This window comes from Protopterus annectens, chromosome 2.part1 (genome assembly GCF_019279795.1).
Source record: "Protopterus annectens isolate FY-2018-M chromosome 2.part1, PAN1.0, whole genome shotgun sequence".
NCBI lineage: Eukaryota > Metazoa > Chordata > Ceratodontiformes > Protopteridae > Protopterus > Protopterus annectens.
This window is the reverse complement of record NC_056729.1, coordinates 1360593380-1360610204: the sequence shown is the minus strand read 5'-3', so window position 1 is coordinate 1360610204 and position 16825 is coordinate 1360593380. Positions and strand designations below refer to the sequence as shown.

Below are 16825 nucleotides of genomic sequence, written 5' to 3'. Positions count from 1 at the left end.
TCAAACCTAAGGTCCTATCTAAAAATTTAACATTCGTTAAACATCATAGTCTGGACTCATTAGCGCTTAAATAGTGAATCGTTTATCGTTGCTTTTAAAGTGCTGGTTCACATTTCGCTAACATTGTATACTATGCATAATGAAATTAAAGAACTTCGAGAGTATAAATTCATATTTTATCTCGTGTACTATTAAACACAGTATGTGTTGTTCTCAAAAGGCAGTTTTCCACAATACCTGTAGATTACTTTATCTTTTATGTGCTTATCTTTGTGCGCTATAACTTAAAAAATTTTTTATACTTGTTTACCTATTGTTTTTATTCTACTAATCCAATCGTCAGAACTATCTTGTTGCTTATATTAAATACATTGTAAGCATAAACTACATAATGTACGGAACCATAAGCTTGTTTAAGAAACCATATTAGCTATATTGTTTTATGTGTAAACCTTAATGTACATAAAGCTTGATGTAAGATATAATTCTATGGTCTCTTGGTTATAAAAAACAAGATAACAATAAAAATATATGTTCATGAAGTTGATATTTCTTATATCTCTAAATAAATGTTGTAAATATATTCTAAAAATACTAAAAGTTCATTCTATATTAATATATGTATCTATATAACACAAATCTATATATAAAATTTTAATAAATAATCTGCCAGCTTCACTTATTTAATCAATAACCTCATAGAGCTATTCCTATAACTACTTATGTTATAAAATATATACCGAAAAATGAATATCATAATTAAATGTATAAAAATTAATATTTAAGTCTGTTCACTTAATTAATTTAGATATTAAATATTGGAAGCTTATCATGTATTGTAAAGTATAAAACTGCTTCGAAAACAATTTTAAATACATCATTACTAATATAATACATATATATGAGATTGTCTCACGATATACCTATCAACATGTGAAAAACATCATAATGGTATCAACCTAATTTATAAATATTAAATTCATACTATATTGGTGTTTTTAGAAATATTTTTAAAATTTTTAAATCTAAACTCCTTTTGATGTATTATAATTATATTAAAATCAATTGTGCATGAGTGTGTGACATCAAGATTGCTAGTGTTCTATTAAATCAAATTAAAATTACATTAATTATTACCTTAATCTATTAAATGTGCATACAAATAATGTTTAAAAAAGTTCAAATAAAAATTATTGTTTATACAATACTTCATACAATCTTCGTTCTGAAAATATTACTCTATAATGAAGTATTTCTTGACACAAGTATGTTACACTACTAATGAAACTACATTGTTATTTCAAAATTGGTTTTAGTGATAAGTAATTATTAATACCTGGTTCCCTGTGTGCTCCTGTTCTGAGAATCCACTCTAGTTCTAGTTTATGTAGATAGTTATTCATGTCACCCATTCTTGTGTTTTCTTTTAATGTTTGCAAGACCCTGAACTTGAATTCATGATTTGGAAACTCTTTAACATGCTTAGCCAGTGCATTTAATTCATTTAGTTTTCTTATATCATACACATGATTGTACACTCGTTCTTTTAATTTTCTTTTCGTAAGTCCTATATAAAATGCTGTACATTGTGTGCAGTTGGCCATATAAATTAGGTTCTTAGTGTTACAATCTGTGTATAACTTTGGAGCAAATTTAAAATAGCCATTTGGATGTGTATAGTTCTGAACAGTAGTAATGTATTGACACATCCTGCATCTCAAGCATGGAAACGTTCCTATTTTCTTTATGTTATTACCCCTATTGTTGTGATCATAATGCAAGTTTCTCGAGAATATCTCTTTCAAATTGTCACAAGTCTGGAAGACAAATGTAGGTCTATTCCCCACTAATGTGTGGACCTCTTCTGTTAAGCTTAGTATATTCCAGTGTCTTCTTATGATTTTTCTTATTTCTGCATTATCGTTTGTATATTTCATAATATAACTAACTGTTCTCTGTGGGGCTCTCCGATTAGCAACTACTGATTTATTCTTCTTTGATGTATAATTTCTAACAGCTTCATTTCCTGTAGGCTTATCAGGAGATGACATCTCATGTCCTGTAGAGGACAGTAGTTCTTTTCTAATATTTCTAACTAAAGTTGCATTATATCCTCTCTCTACAAAAATTTTCTCTAATACAATAGCTTCTTCATATAAAACTTGTAAATCTTTACATATTCTCAAAATTCTAGAATACTGTCCTCTTATTATCCCTGAAAAAACATACCTAGGATGCATGCTGCTATATTCTAACATAGTGTTCTTCCAGCACTTTTTCCTAAATAATCTGGTGTTAATCTGTTTCTCTGTATCTAGAGATATAATCAGATCTAGATAATTCACATTTTCTTTTGAGAATTCATATGTAAACTTAAGAAACTCTGTAGTGTTCTGTAGATAATCCACAAACTCATGTAATTCTTCACTAGTCCCATTCCAAAGGAGTAGGATGTCATCTACAAATCGCCTGTAGATTACTATCTTAGCCATCCATTCACAGTGGAACAGGTGTTCTTGTTCCCAGTGATATAAGACAAGATTAGCGTAGGAGTTCGCGCATGGTGTCCCCATGGCGACTCCCCATGTCTGTAGGTAATATAAATGGTTAAACAAGAATATATTATTGTGTAGTATCATGTCAAGAAGTTGTGCTACAAGGGTCTGTCTATCAGTAGAGAAATTACTGTCTTTTGTCATCACTTCCTAATGGCTTGAAGGCCGTACTCATTAGGAATACAAGTAAACAGATTGCATACATCTAATGTGACTAATATTAAGTCTTGGTTATATGTATGTTTAAGATCTATTGTCTCTAAATCCTTTAAAAGTTGTTGTGTATCTTTCAATATAGTCCTGACTTTATCTACCAGTGGTCTCAAAACCTTTTCTATAAACACAGAGATGTAATAAGTTACCAAATGTCTCCCTGCTACTATCGGCCTCATGGGTATCGGTACCATTTCTTTATGTATTTTAGGGAGACATTTCAAAATCGGGACCAGTGGTTCTTCAACATAAAAATAATCATATATTTCCTTACTAATTTGGCGGCACATCAAAAGATCGTACATGTTGTCTTTAACTTCATTTATTGTTTTTAACACTTCATTCCTGGTAAGAACCTTATATGTATTATCATGATAGGGAGGCCTTTGTGCTGAGTATTTGCAGTGGGTGGCAGGAGGAGTCTGACCGGGATCTGGTGACTAATGTTCGAGAAATGCAACTAATGTTACAGGAGTTTGGGGGCACATTCACTGTGAAACCTGAATGCACCCACCTGGTGCAGCATCATAGTGAGGTCAGTAATGGCAATGCAGATGGGCTGTCAAGACAGGGTATGGTTTAATATATTCCCATACAGGCTCATTTCTCTCAAGCAACGTTTCTTGAAAAACTAGCATGAGTCTCTAAAGGGGGGAGAGACATGATGATGTGAGGTAGTGCCAGCCAGTGTTGTGCTAGTTACTTATAAAAGTAATGAGTTACTATTACTAGTTACTTTTAAGTGAAAGTAACATGTTACTATTATTTATTACTTTTCTAAAAAAGTAATATGTTACTATTACTAGTTACTAACTAAAGTAATTAGTTACTGTTGAGTTACTTTTACATAAGTATAGTTTATCAATTCTCATGTTCAGATTTACTCACAAAGTACTTGTGTGTGAGAAATACATGCTTACTGCACATGAATACGAGTGTATTAAAGTTATACACACAGTGTTACAATAATGATGAATAGTATTTTGCAGTTTACAAAATCCCGCAGACTAGTCTTTATAGTCAGAGTCACAATGTAATACTTAAACCAAAGTACGCACAGCCAGCAACACAAGACCCATAACAAGTTACAACCCATCAAATTTTCAACAATGTACATTAGGCTAATCTGCTAAAACAAATGTTGAGGATGCAAAAATGCTTACAGAAAATGTCATATAAGTCTAACAAGACTGTTAACACAACAACAACATCAACCAAAATATCACTTTATATAACTATTCGCAATGGCTACACATTTCTGTTGGCTCGAAGAAGGAGCAACTTTTCAAAGAGTTTGTCAGTGAGTCTATTTCGTCTTGCAGTCAGCACTTGTCCACTAAGACTGAACAGGCATTCAACAGATGCACTAGGTGGCAGAGCTGTATTAGTGTTCAGAAATATCTTCTTGACTATAGGGTAATTGTTGAGAGATGATATTTCTCTGGAAGGGTTAGCCAGATACATGTCCACCTGAGAAGATTTGCTGACATTGTCTGGTGTCGACTCTGAAGCTGAAGAAGCTGTCTTCGGTAGTTAATGCAGAAGTTTCAGATGACCCATGTGCAGGTTCATCCAGTTTCTGCATGGCATCAAGGAGCAGAGCCTTGCCTCTGAGTTTCTTATTTTCAGTGTCCATCTATCACAAATGGAACTATGGATGCGCTATGCTAGCCAGAATGAGCTCTTCATGCTCCAGAAGGTAATTGAACCAAGCCTCAGTGCCTTTAAGAATAGCATCAACTAGTAGCACAACAGACTACCTGACTTCGGACAACTTGTTTTTCAGGCACGTAATGGTGAGGATCAGGATTCCCATGAAGCTTTTCCGCTCTGACTGCAGGATGTTTAGAGCCATTGCCAGGGGCTGCATTGCTTGCACAAACTCAGCAACAAAGGTAATTTCTGCAGGCCTGAAGATAACAATTTCAATCTGTTCACATATCTCATTCAGCAAGCCTTCACCCTGAGTTGCAATGAGGTGAATTCTCTCCATCGCATAGAAAGTGGGATTCCATCGTGTTGCACTGGGAATAATCAATGCCAGATCACACTTATTTTGAGCCACCTCAACAGCTTGGGTGCTGTGACTAGCCTTGTTCCAAGCAGCATAGCATTTGGCCATGGTGCTTCACATGATCTTTTTATACTGTGCATCATTACAAGCAAATTCAGCATCTTGCATGGCAACTAGATTCAATGTATGTGTGCTGCACATCTCAGATGGGGAGACAGTGAATAGGTGTTCTTGCTTTGCCCTGACTGACTCAGCACGACTGTCACACTGTTGTAAATCACTTCACCATCATCATCCCCCTCTTGGGACAGAATGCATGTAGTCTCAGATCTCTCACAGTCTGAGAAGGCAGTGAAAGCCTTTACAAAATTGCTGCCATTGTCAGTAACTGTTGCACACACCTTTTGATCTAACTTGTACTGGATGGGAATGCTCTCAAGAGTTGATGCTATGAGATCATATGTATGACTTCCCTGTAATCTGCAGCATAACAAAGCAGTGACTTTCTATGAAGTGTGTCACAGTCGATCCAGTGGGTGGTGACACCAAAGAAACTACAATTCTGATGGGTCCAAATGTCAGCCATAGTGTGTTGCATACTATCAACATTCATGCTGGAAGAAGCTGCAAGTATGTTCTTATCATTCATAAGCATATTCATGTACTTTTCTATAAGATCATATATCTGCCAAATCTCTGTGTTTTTCCTTAAAGTTAAATCACTGTCTCAAAGCAAAATCTTTCTCACTGCATCATTATTAACACCACACACAAGCTTGCTTTTTATCAGCTCATCTCTCAGATCAACAAATCTGCATGTTTTTGACTTGTTTGTCAAGTAAGTTATATATGCTGCAAAAGTTTCACCAGGCTTTTGATCTCTTGTGTAAATAGTGCCTTTCCTATATTATATATTATTGAGGGTTGCACATTTCTATAAATTTCCATTTTAAGCACTCAGTCTTCCCGCGTTTTAGCCTGTATCACAATATGGCAGTCTTCCCCCTTCTCTGCATTAACAGCAGGTGCATACACAAATGAATGTTCTCTCTCAATGGCTTCTGAAACAGCTATATTGAGCAGAATAAAATATTTTGTATGTGTCTCTTTATCAGAAAAAGCAGCCTGTATGAAAATATATTCTTGCTCAAACACTCTCCAGTTTTCAGCAATATTATTATCAAACATAAGAGGATCAAGTCGGTGAAATCACTCTGCCATGCCAATAAGTGTCAAACACATACCAAGTACTTGTAATTATATTCAGCTGTACAACAGACTCTTTGAAATAACTGTACTCTTTGAAAAGACTGTACTGTAATACTGCACATGCTGCCAACAATTTGCACACTTTAGATACTTTGAATAGCTTTAGTTAATGTGAAAAAGTAGTACATTGTGAAAAAATACAGTTGTTTTCTCTTTTTTGAACATTTTATATAATTCTGATATTGTTTCAAATGTTTTCGTAATTATTTCAAGGGTCTATATTATAACAACGAATGATCAGATGGTCGAACATTGTTATATCGACCCCTAAATGTCAAAAATCCAAAGCAGCGAACAACCAGAACAGCATTTTTTTCCCAAGGAAAAAAATTGCTGTTCCCCAAAAAAAAAAAAAAAAACACTAAATAAAGTAGGGGCCTTCGTCCCCACACCCCCCTACTTAAATATACCAACTCCGAAATCGCACTACAAGTAGAGGAAACGGCACAACCCAGACGGCCGACCCAGAGATTTCTTCCCCTGGGAAAAAATTTGCTGTTCCGGCCGTTCGCTATTTTACCGGTTCGACATTCAGTGTTTGTTCTAACAGCATTCAATCATCTGATCGTTCGCTTTTCTAAAGAAGACCCTATTTCAAGTACTTTTTTCAGTATGTCGCAATTTTGAACATTTTGTTTATTCAGTAATTTGTTTGGAATACTTTGCTTTATATTAATTGAGGGAAAACTCATTTAAATGAGTTTAAGAATCTGGAAATATTTTCTGACCTGTTTACAAGTCGTTTGCAGCTATTTGAGCCACTCTTGTATACTCCTCCATTTCTGACTGTGCACCTCATGGTTTTAAGAAGTTTTGACTTCGGATCCCATTCTGAGAACATGTCACTCATCTTATGTATTCAGATAAGATGATGAGGCTTGGGTGTTCATTTAAGATATTTATTACAGACAAACACATCAGGATGGATGACTGGAACATAAAACTTAAGTGAACTAGATAACTGGCTGACTGTTATACACATACATGCTTTCACTCCAGCTGCTTACTCAAAATGGCACTCTGCTTGCACGTGCTCAGTACTTTCTGTGCACGTGCCCATGAACTGCAATGGCTTTAAAAGTACAACACACACACTATGATCTACATTCCCTGTGTTCGAGTGGGTTTCCTCATTGTGTTCCAGTTTCCTCCCACATTCCCAAGACATGCTGCAGGTGGATTAGACATTCTAAATTGGCTTTAGGTGTGAGTGCGTGCATGCGTGTGCCTTCTGAAGAAGGTTGAACGCTGGGCTGGCACCTCAACAATGTAAAACTCCACTACCACTTGTTCTGCAGACTGATGATCCACTGTGTTGATCCTTAATGGGCACAGCCGAAAGGAGAATAAGAAGACTAGTCTTTATAGCTAGAGAGCCACAGATAATAATTAAACCAAACCAGCCAACAGCATAAGACCTATAAAAACCTATCACATTTTGTCTATTTTCAGCAGCTAAAAATCAAAACCTGAAAAGAATTTTAAATAGAATATAACAAAATATTGTCAGCACAAAAGTTGGTTGATCATAGATCCAGCTGAAGCGTCCTACTTGCTGCAGTGGGTTGGGGCATCATGTGCTCAACTGATGAGGGATGAGTGTGATTCTGATTGATGGTGATATGAAGAACCAATGCCATTTATTATACTGCAAGGTAAGGATATGATCTCTGGCAGGCTAGAATTGTCCAGTGTTAGGGGATGTTTTAGTGGGTGTGAGTCCCACAGTACCAAGGCAGGGCTGGAGTCTGGTCATCATTAGCTTTCACCTCCTTGCAGTGCTAAAAATGAAGTAAATTTTGCTCCAGACTAAGTCTAATGATCTATTATGAATGCTATGTGCTATGAGTTGTGCCAACATTATGTTGTAATTTTTTACCCAAATTGCCACTTCAAAGTGTCTATTACCTCCTAGCATCTGATTACTATTTATACTATACAGGGACACCGGATGTTTTACATCCCTCTTTAGGAGGCTATATCACCCACATTGAGAACCACTGGTTTAAGCAAAAGTAACTCAAAAGTAACTCACATGTAAGTTACTAGTTACAAAAAAATGTAATATATTACTATTACTAGATACTATTTTGAAAAAGTAACTAGTTATTATACTAGTTACTAGAAATTGTAATATATTACAGTAATGTATTACTTATTGTAATAGATTACTCCCATCACTGTCAGCTATGCCAGAGAGAGTAGGGCAGTGCATGTGTAACATATGCCAGCATAGCTAGCTAGAGCTTTGTAAATAATTTTATGTCATTTGTAAATCAAACTGATTTGTACAGATGGTTGTGTTTAAAATGTATTTGTAAAGCTGCTTGTGTTAAAATGTATCAACAGTGGGTCCTGCTTGTCAGAAAAGATATATCAGACTGCACTGTTGTAACTGAAGAAATGTATATATGAGTGAGAGATGTTAAAGTGGCACTCAGTACTCTGTTATTAGAACTGACAATGAAGACATTCATCCACTTCATCTTGCCTTGCTCTAGCAAGTAATTAGGGAACAATAATTCTTCAGTCAGTTAGAAAAATAGTGAGACTAGTTAAATATTGTTTTTCTGTATCTGATTGAGTCTTTCCATCTGTGCTATTTTTTATATTTCCTGTGAACTGAAACTCTGGTGTTTATTTTAAATATATATTCAGTATTTTCATGTTTTCTATTTTATTATTTATTATTAAATATATTCATACCTTTCATTGTGGCTGGTCTTTTACAAACTAGTTTAACCTTGGAGAGTAATTGCATTTATTTGGTGACACTGTGGGCTTCATGGTCCTGAAAGACTTTCTGTTTGGTTAACATTACCATTTGTATAAGTATTAATCAGAGAGTAATTGGGTACCCTAGTAAGAGCCTTAAAGTAGCTGGCTGATGGCATTGAATCTACCTTATATTCTGGGTGAAGGTAGTAGTATAGTGGGTAAATCTGTGCCAGCCAGGTGTGTGTGTGTGTGAAAATTAAATCTCAAAGAGTATATTTGTCAGCTACTTAGAACAGGGACACATGGCAGGGATTTTTGCAGAAAGGTGAAGTCTTATCTGGGGCCTGGAGAGGAAAACCCAGCCCCAGGATTGGAGTGTGGTCCCTGTGTGCTCTTAAGGGAAATTGTGCTTGGTGCAGAGAGCAGCATCTGAAAATACTGTGTTTATCTGTTTTTGTTCTAAGTGAACATTCCTCACCAGTGTCAGTGGTGAGGATTGAGGCTCCTTGATTACTGGCCCAAAGGAGGTGTGTCATAGTACTTATTAGATGAGTTGTGGATCAACAAAAACCTTCAACTCAATTAATTAATACAAATCAGATACATAGCTAACTGGTTAGTCAGTAGAAAATGGTATCGTGACCTATTAAAAGGAATATTAGAGTATTTTGTGTTAAGGATCTATTTCTTCAATTTGTAAAATGTGAATATTTTAAGAGATGATATTAATCTGGTGAAGATCATAGCAGTGCAGAATTTCATGCGTGTGTGTGTGTGTGTGTGTGTGTGTGTGTGTGTGTGTGTGTGTGTGCGTGTGTGTGCGTGTGTGTGCGTGTGTGTGTGTGTGTGTGTGTGTGTGTGTGTGTGTGTGTGTGTGTGTGTGTGTGTGTGTGCATGTGTGTGTGTGTGTCAGTACACATTGCATCTGAAGTACAAGAATTTGAGAAAGTGTTTGCAGCAAGATTTTTTTGCAGGGAAAGAGTCCTCTGCATTCCCTAAAATATGTCACTTACATAAACTCAAAGATTATGATATGTCAGACAAAAGGCAAATACTTCATTGTACATTTTCTCCAGACACGGTTGTTATCAGAAAACAAGACAATAAGTGCAGTTTGGCATTTTAACTCTAGAATCAATGCTATGCTCTACAAATAAGCTTTATCTTGTAATATTGCATTTGAGTTTCTGAATTTCTTCTTGAAAAGTGTGCAACACTGAATAAGACACTTAACCTGCAAATGAATTATTCCCGAAAAAAAATAACTTATGCCCAGTGGGTTTAACTGGTTAATGAAAAAATGAGACAGCCTTTATCAAACGTACAATGAGCCACTTTGTGGAACCTGAGAAAGTCATCACTCAGTAGTGTTAAAAGTGCCCATCTTGGCCTCAGTATTTCTCACAGTTTGGCTTAAATACCAGCTTTGTACGGAAGCTGGGTATAGTCGTTGCCCTCCTGCTTATGCACCAGCAGAGGTTGTATCTTTATTTTGGTGTGCTGCATTCACATATTTTTGTTAGGCTAGCATTGCTTGCTGCTAGAGTGAGATGGCTGATAACTGTAGTGGCTAACTACTATACTGCTTGCAAGGATGTGAAGGTTGTAGAGCCTTGGCCACTGAGAAAATTATTTTATGTCAAATAAATAACTGAATAACTTACTCATAACAAACAAACAACTTAGGACAGGTTTTCATCTAACTAATCATTCCTTTGTCTTGTAGGATGGAACAAATGCTATTGATATTGTTCTTATAAACGTTATTCCAGAGGAGCCCTCTAAAACTTTCAAAATTCAGAAAAAAACAGTATAAAAAATGGGTAAAGTTATGAGTGAAACTTGAGTCTAACTTTAACTATTAGGAGTCTTATGAGTTCACTGAGATGACTTACTAATAATCACTGTTTAAACACCCTATAAGCATTTTATATTGTCTAGCAACACTTTTGACATATTAATCCACAGGAATTTGATGGTATGCATAGACTGCAGTCTGCAGTAACATTCTATTTATTACATTTACATGATAGATTTTGGGTCTGTTTGAGAAGACTGAAATCTCAGTAGACCAACTTTCATAAAGCTGAGATGATAACGCCAGATATTTAGATGACTGAAAGTCCATTTTAATGACACCCAGAAGATCAAATGGCTAGAATGCCAACTGTTGCTTACCTTAGCTGAGCGGAACGGGAAATATGCTCAGTTCTGCACTGTAGTGTGATCTCGGAGTTGGTATATTAAATTTGGAGGGGGTTTGGGGGCACAGACCCCCCTGCAAAAATGTAAACTTTTAAATTAACATAAATGTAAATATTTATTTCAGACATCTCTACTGAATATTCATGTGGGTGTTGTACATATTGTAATGAATATTCAGTAGGGTGTTGTATTAGCTCTCTGGTATTGGCTTGTGGGCGGGGTTTAGGAGACAGTAGCTGTTACTTAGATTTCTAGTAATAGGGCAGTAGTAAGATAGGTCATGTTGTTTATTTTGTTTATGAATTACGTGAGAGGTATATTGTATGTTATTGGGTCAGTTTTCTGGAAGTCAGCGATGTGGCTTGTCAGTCTACTGAGTTTTTGGTGTTGTCGTCTCAGCTTTATGAAAGTCCTTCTACAGAGATTTCAGTCTTCTCAAGTAGACCCCATATTTTCTGTACTGAGTTATTTCTATTAAAATAAATTCCCTTTTATGCATGCCATACAGAAGCTTACTGCTTGAATTGCTCATTATGTGCTATAAGATACTTCAACAGCAATCTAAATTTAAATATCAAACATCATTATCAGGTGATTTTTCAGCTTTAAATATGTTACATTAGGGGTCCACTTTTAAATTTTGAAATACCAAAATCTCGAGTTTTGAGATACCAAACTCAAAACATTGAGATTTCGGTATCTCAAAACTTAAAAGTGAACAAAATAAAAACAAAAAGACAGCTAAAATAATTTTTTTGCAGGGGGCAAGCCCCCCTGCACCCCCACACCACCCTACTTAAATATACCAATTCCGAGATCGCACTACAGTGAAGAGAACAGTAATGCTCCCGTTCCACTGACCATTCTCTTCATTGTAGCGCAATCTCGGAGTTGGTATATTAAAGTAGGGGGTTGCTGGGGCGGGCTTGCCTCCCTGCAAAAACATTTTTGTACTTCTTTTTTATTTTGCTCACTTTTAAGTTTTGAGATACCGAAATCTCGATGATTTGAGTTCGCTATCTGAAAACTTGAAATTTTGGTATTTCGAAATGTAAAAGTGGACCCATTACATTAGATAAGTGTAATGTGTAGAATACACATACTAAACAGATGAAATAGGCTCTACGCTGGATATATTTTGGTACCTTAGAAATTATATTTGTTTTCCTTATTTCAGTTGCTGATTTTTGCGCCTTTATTCAAATTACAGAATTCCAAAGTAGGAAGGAGACAGAAATCTAGTGTCTATCATCATCAAATAGGAAGTTCAGCTATTTTATTCATCCATGAACAGTTTTGTTTTTTAACTTAAATTGTCTTATACTATGATTTGTTGCACTGTCGGACATAATTTAAGATTTAAGAGAGAGCTATCTCATAGGGAGAATACCGGTTTATGTATATATGTGATGTTGAACCTGCTAACCTCTCTGTAGGAGTGTTATTATTTAATATAATTTATGACAATTATGATGTTTATCGATGTAGCCAGTTTTAATTCACAGGAGAAGCTGATAGTCTTCATTAAAGAACCTTATCCTTGTGATACATTTCCTAATCATAAACATCATATTGTTCCTTAGGATTCTGTGTTTTCTGAAGCTAAACATTTTACAGAACAGTATAAATAATTTTCAGAACAGCTAGTGGAAGAAGATTTTAATAATTGTCCATGGTGTACATGCAACAGTGATTTTGTTTAATTTACGTATTGTTTGACTAAATAACTCCATTGGACACTATTGCCCCTTTTCAAAGGTGACCTGAGAGCAGTGTCTGGTTAAATGCGTTGCTCAGAGTTACAAAGTAAGCAACTGAAGAAGGAAGAGATCAAACCATCTACCGTTGCCACAGAAAGCAACTCATTAACAACTCAGAACTTTCGTCCTCTGCACTATTTGGCAGACTACCTGAAAGAAAAATTCTACATTCATAATTGTTGGCCTTTGAATTTTATTAAGAGTTTGTTTATTTGCTGTAGTGCATACTGCTGAATGCTAATTGCTGGCATTGTCTTACAATCATCAACACATATTACAAGCTATTAACTTTATCATGGCATCATAAGATCAGGTAATGCAGTGGTATGTGTATTGTACCTCAGGAGTCACATGATATGCCAGCATTTCTACAGGTGAAACATCACACTTTCAGGACGTTCCACTTCACTTATTTTACTGTATAGTGAAACTTAGAGCTGATTCAGGTATATAATATTTGGTAACATTAGATAGAGTATGGGATAACTTTTCAGTGGTCCAAGTCCTTTTGTATCTAACCTCTTTTATGCATTTATTTATTTATTTTATATTTGTTTACTGGGGTGGTACACTGATCACAACTGACCATTTTCAGATACTGCACGAGTGAAATAATGCACAAAGAAGAAAAAAGAACAAAGAGGTAGTAAGCTGTATGTATCAAAAACAGAACAGAAAGTAATAATATGTAACACAAATTGTACAGTAGCAATTAATAGATGTAGCAACAAGTATAAGACAAATGCAAATTTTACAATTCGTATGATTATATTTTAGGTTTACATTATGGTGGTACTATTCTGGGTACTTATGTATTATCACAACCAGGTTCCCAAAAACTCACTCTTGAAATATTCACATGTCCTTCGTGTGTCACCAAATGTATTATTCTTATTTTGTCAGAATTGATCCATTACAGTGTTGTTTATTTTTCCTTTATAAATCTTTTTTCCCCAATATGCATGTCTGGGATTTGCCTGCTAATGGGAAAGATGCAGACAGTGGAGAAGTACCAATTCTGTCCCCTACGTACTACATAGCTATAAATGTAGCCCGAGCCATGCATCCCCAAGTGTTGCTGCAAAAAGCTGGGCAAACAGTAAAATAATGGAGTGACAGACACCCGAAAAAGGGGCAGATTTAAAATATTTACTTTTGCAAACTTCGAACATGCCTACAACATGATTTGTGTTCCCATTTATTCTCTGAAGAATATGAAGCCTGACTGAAACTGAACTAAATGCCTTTATTGCAGATTTCAATCCTCTGTGATTTGCCAGACAACCACAAATGTTATGAGGTACATACAATAAATATGAGGGCAAAATCTGTCCGTTCTGTGAAAATGTGGACAGTTGACAAGTATGGTTACCGCAAGTCTCACCTGAAAAGAGGCCATTACCATAGTGGGAATAACACTCAACAGATGATAAAGAGAAAGGGTACAGATAAAAGTAGTGAGCCACAAATAAGAAGCTCACCTGTCACACTTAAACTGACATTACTAAATTTTATGAAATAAAAGCACTTTATCATCATATGTATTACACTTTAGCTGTCAATAACATAACAAAACAAGAAAATGTAAAGCCATTAATTCTATTGAAGGACAAAAACAGGGAAATGTGCCGTTATCATACAATGTAGGCTGCTGCTTACAGCAATGATTAACACATTGATGCGAAGCTTTTTTTTTCAAAGTTTTGGCAACATATCTAAAGCAAAATATAAGAAACCTTAGCCATCGCAACATAAAATTGTGATATACAGTATCCCTTCACACGCGGAAGTCATATCAACATATGGACTTTACAACCCAGTTCAGATAACCATATAAACTAAGCAAGCAGTTCACCCTTTCAACACGGCAACATTTAAATCAATATAATACTGCATCCGATGCTTCTGCTGAGAAAACCTGCACAGTGTCAGTTTGTGATGACAAGATTGCTATCCCAACTAGATGACGTAGTAAATGACGGCACTGCTGATTGACTTTCAGCACCGCTGCCCCGGTCCAAAGCACCTAAAACAACATTTCCGGGAGATTACAATATTTTCAAGAGTGAGTTATATGGAACCTGGTTACAATAATAAGTACTCTATTTTGTGTGGTAAAGAGAGTCAGGCTGGGGGGGGGGGGTTAGGAGATGTTAGTATTTGAGAGGGAGAGAATAAGGGTAGAGGTTTAGAGGCCCTTGTATAATGTGGCCTGTTTGTGGCAAGTGCAGTTTAATTTGGAGTAAGTTCAGCTCTGAAGGTGGACAACAGATGCATTGATATGGATGTGAATGATATGAATCTGAATTCTACTGAAAGTGCAAAAAAAACTACATTTAAAGTTGAAATCTGAAAAGGAAGTAGAGGGAAAAGTAAAGACTGGCAACATCTAATTAAGCAATAAGAGGAACATAGTCACTAAATAAGGAAAAGAAAGAAGATGGCACAGGAAATCAAGAAACTGATAAACTATGACTTGCATATAGAGACTTAATACAAATTGGGAAAAATGAGAATAAAAAGCACCAAAGGAGAACATACATCAGCTTGTCTGGATCAAGATAATGCAAACTATGTTTTGAGCTTCTTTGCTGTATTAATGGAAAGACATCTAAATACTTCTACTTATCACCTTCCAATTTGTAAAAGAACATGTTGTTCCTTTAATTGTATTAATACAGAGAACATTAAGTATAAATATGGTTAATAATGTCTTTACGACTGATAAATGTTACAGTAGGCTCAGAAGCTTATGTTTTATATAGCAGCTTATAATATCCACAGTTTACTGGTAATTCAGTAGCTGAAACTGAAATGTTTGCATTAAAACATGCAAGCATTAAAATAACATTAATGCAGTTCAGTAAGTAATTACTAGTATTGAATTATTTTATAAATCGCTGGGAATTTCCCTTACATTTATTTCATGCAACATACGTGTCATTTTCACAACTCACCTCAAAGTTACTCACTGGGTAATTACACTGCACTTCTAGGACTTTGAATATGTTTCGTACTCACCTGTTATCAGCATTGCTGCACTCATCCACTTCAGCAGGTAAACAAATGAATTGTTCCTCATGTTTGGGCATTGATGTCTTCTTACAGTCATCAATGTTCACCTCTAAAATGAAACAAACATCCCCCATATATACACCAAGATAATAAAGAATGCATTCCTGACAGATACTTAATATTGTAAGCTGTTTCTGCATTTCAGCTGTCTGAAAGAAACACGGGTCTGCTTCTGCAGGACTCATGCTTTCAGCTGTGTAAGAAGATACAGTGTGCAAAGCAAGCCTGCCCATCACCGTCTTTACTTCCAATGCACCACATAGTAAGGCACCCCCATTTCCTAATAAAAAATGCAGGATTAAATTTCACTGCACTAAATTATATCAGCTTTCAGTACTTCACATTTATAGGGATGTAAGAACTACATCTGTCAGAACTCAGAACTATTCTGTCTGTACTTCTCATACAATATAATGATCCTTCTCTTTGCTGTACATTTGGACTTGAATGCCAATCTAAAATTTCAAACAAAGGAAAAAAATGAGCTGGTAATTCAATTCAAAAGTGAGAGGTAAGTATACTTTATGTAATGGCAGTATGTCCTTAGCAGACAAATTGAGAACATGACCTCGAGTCCTAATATGTATGCTCTAAATGTGGCTTCATGTAGCTATACCCAACATTTACCTTAGTACTGAAATTAGGCCTCATGTTTTAATTAACTGACCATTTGGACCATTCCTTCTGTCAGATAAAGAAATGCAGGCCTGGTGCTAATCATATTAAACAGTATATTTTGCCGAGGTGTCTTCTTGCAGGCAGAGAAATTGGTTAACTTGAAACAGGAAGTATGAAGCAGTAAAATAAGTCAGAAAGGGATTTGAAAACCTTTGCACTTTGAATGGTTAGTGCGAAGTGAGAAGAAAATAGTTGTAAAAGTTATTATCTCTGTTAGCTGTCGGGTAAGAGAAAGAAAACATTCCATATTGATGAGACTTTTTGAGAGAAGCGCCTCTCTGCTTTAGTTATTGTGCATTTTGGTATTTTAAAACACTAGCACCACTTTCTTGAGAACA

At 35.6% G+C, this 16825-nt stretch overlaps 1 protein-coding gene across 1 annotated transcript in view; it reads right to left on the bottom strand.

Annotated features, from left to right (window-relative positions):
* Positions 1-16005, bottom strand: part of LOC122794441 (neuronal acetylcholine receptor subunit alpha-9-like) — a 298924-nt gene extending 282919 nt beyond the window's left edge. The window contains exon 1 of the mRNA XM_044062816.1: positions 15756-16005. Within this exon, the coding sequence (XP_043918751.1) occupies positions 15756-15846 (91 nt within the window). The 5' untranslated portion in view covers positions 15847-16005. The remainder of the gene's footprint in view (positions 1-15755) is intronic.
* Between the last annotated feature and the right edge of the window lie 820 nt (positions 16006-16825).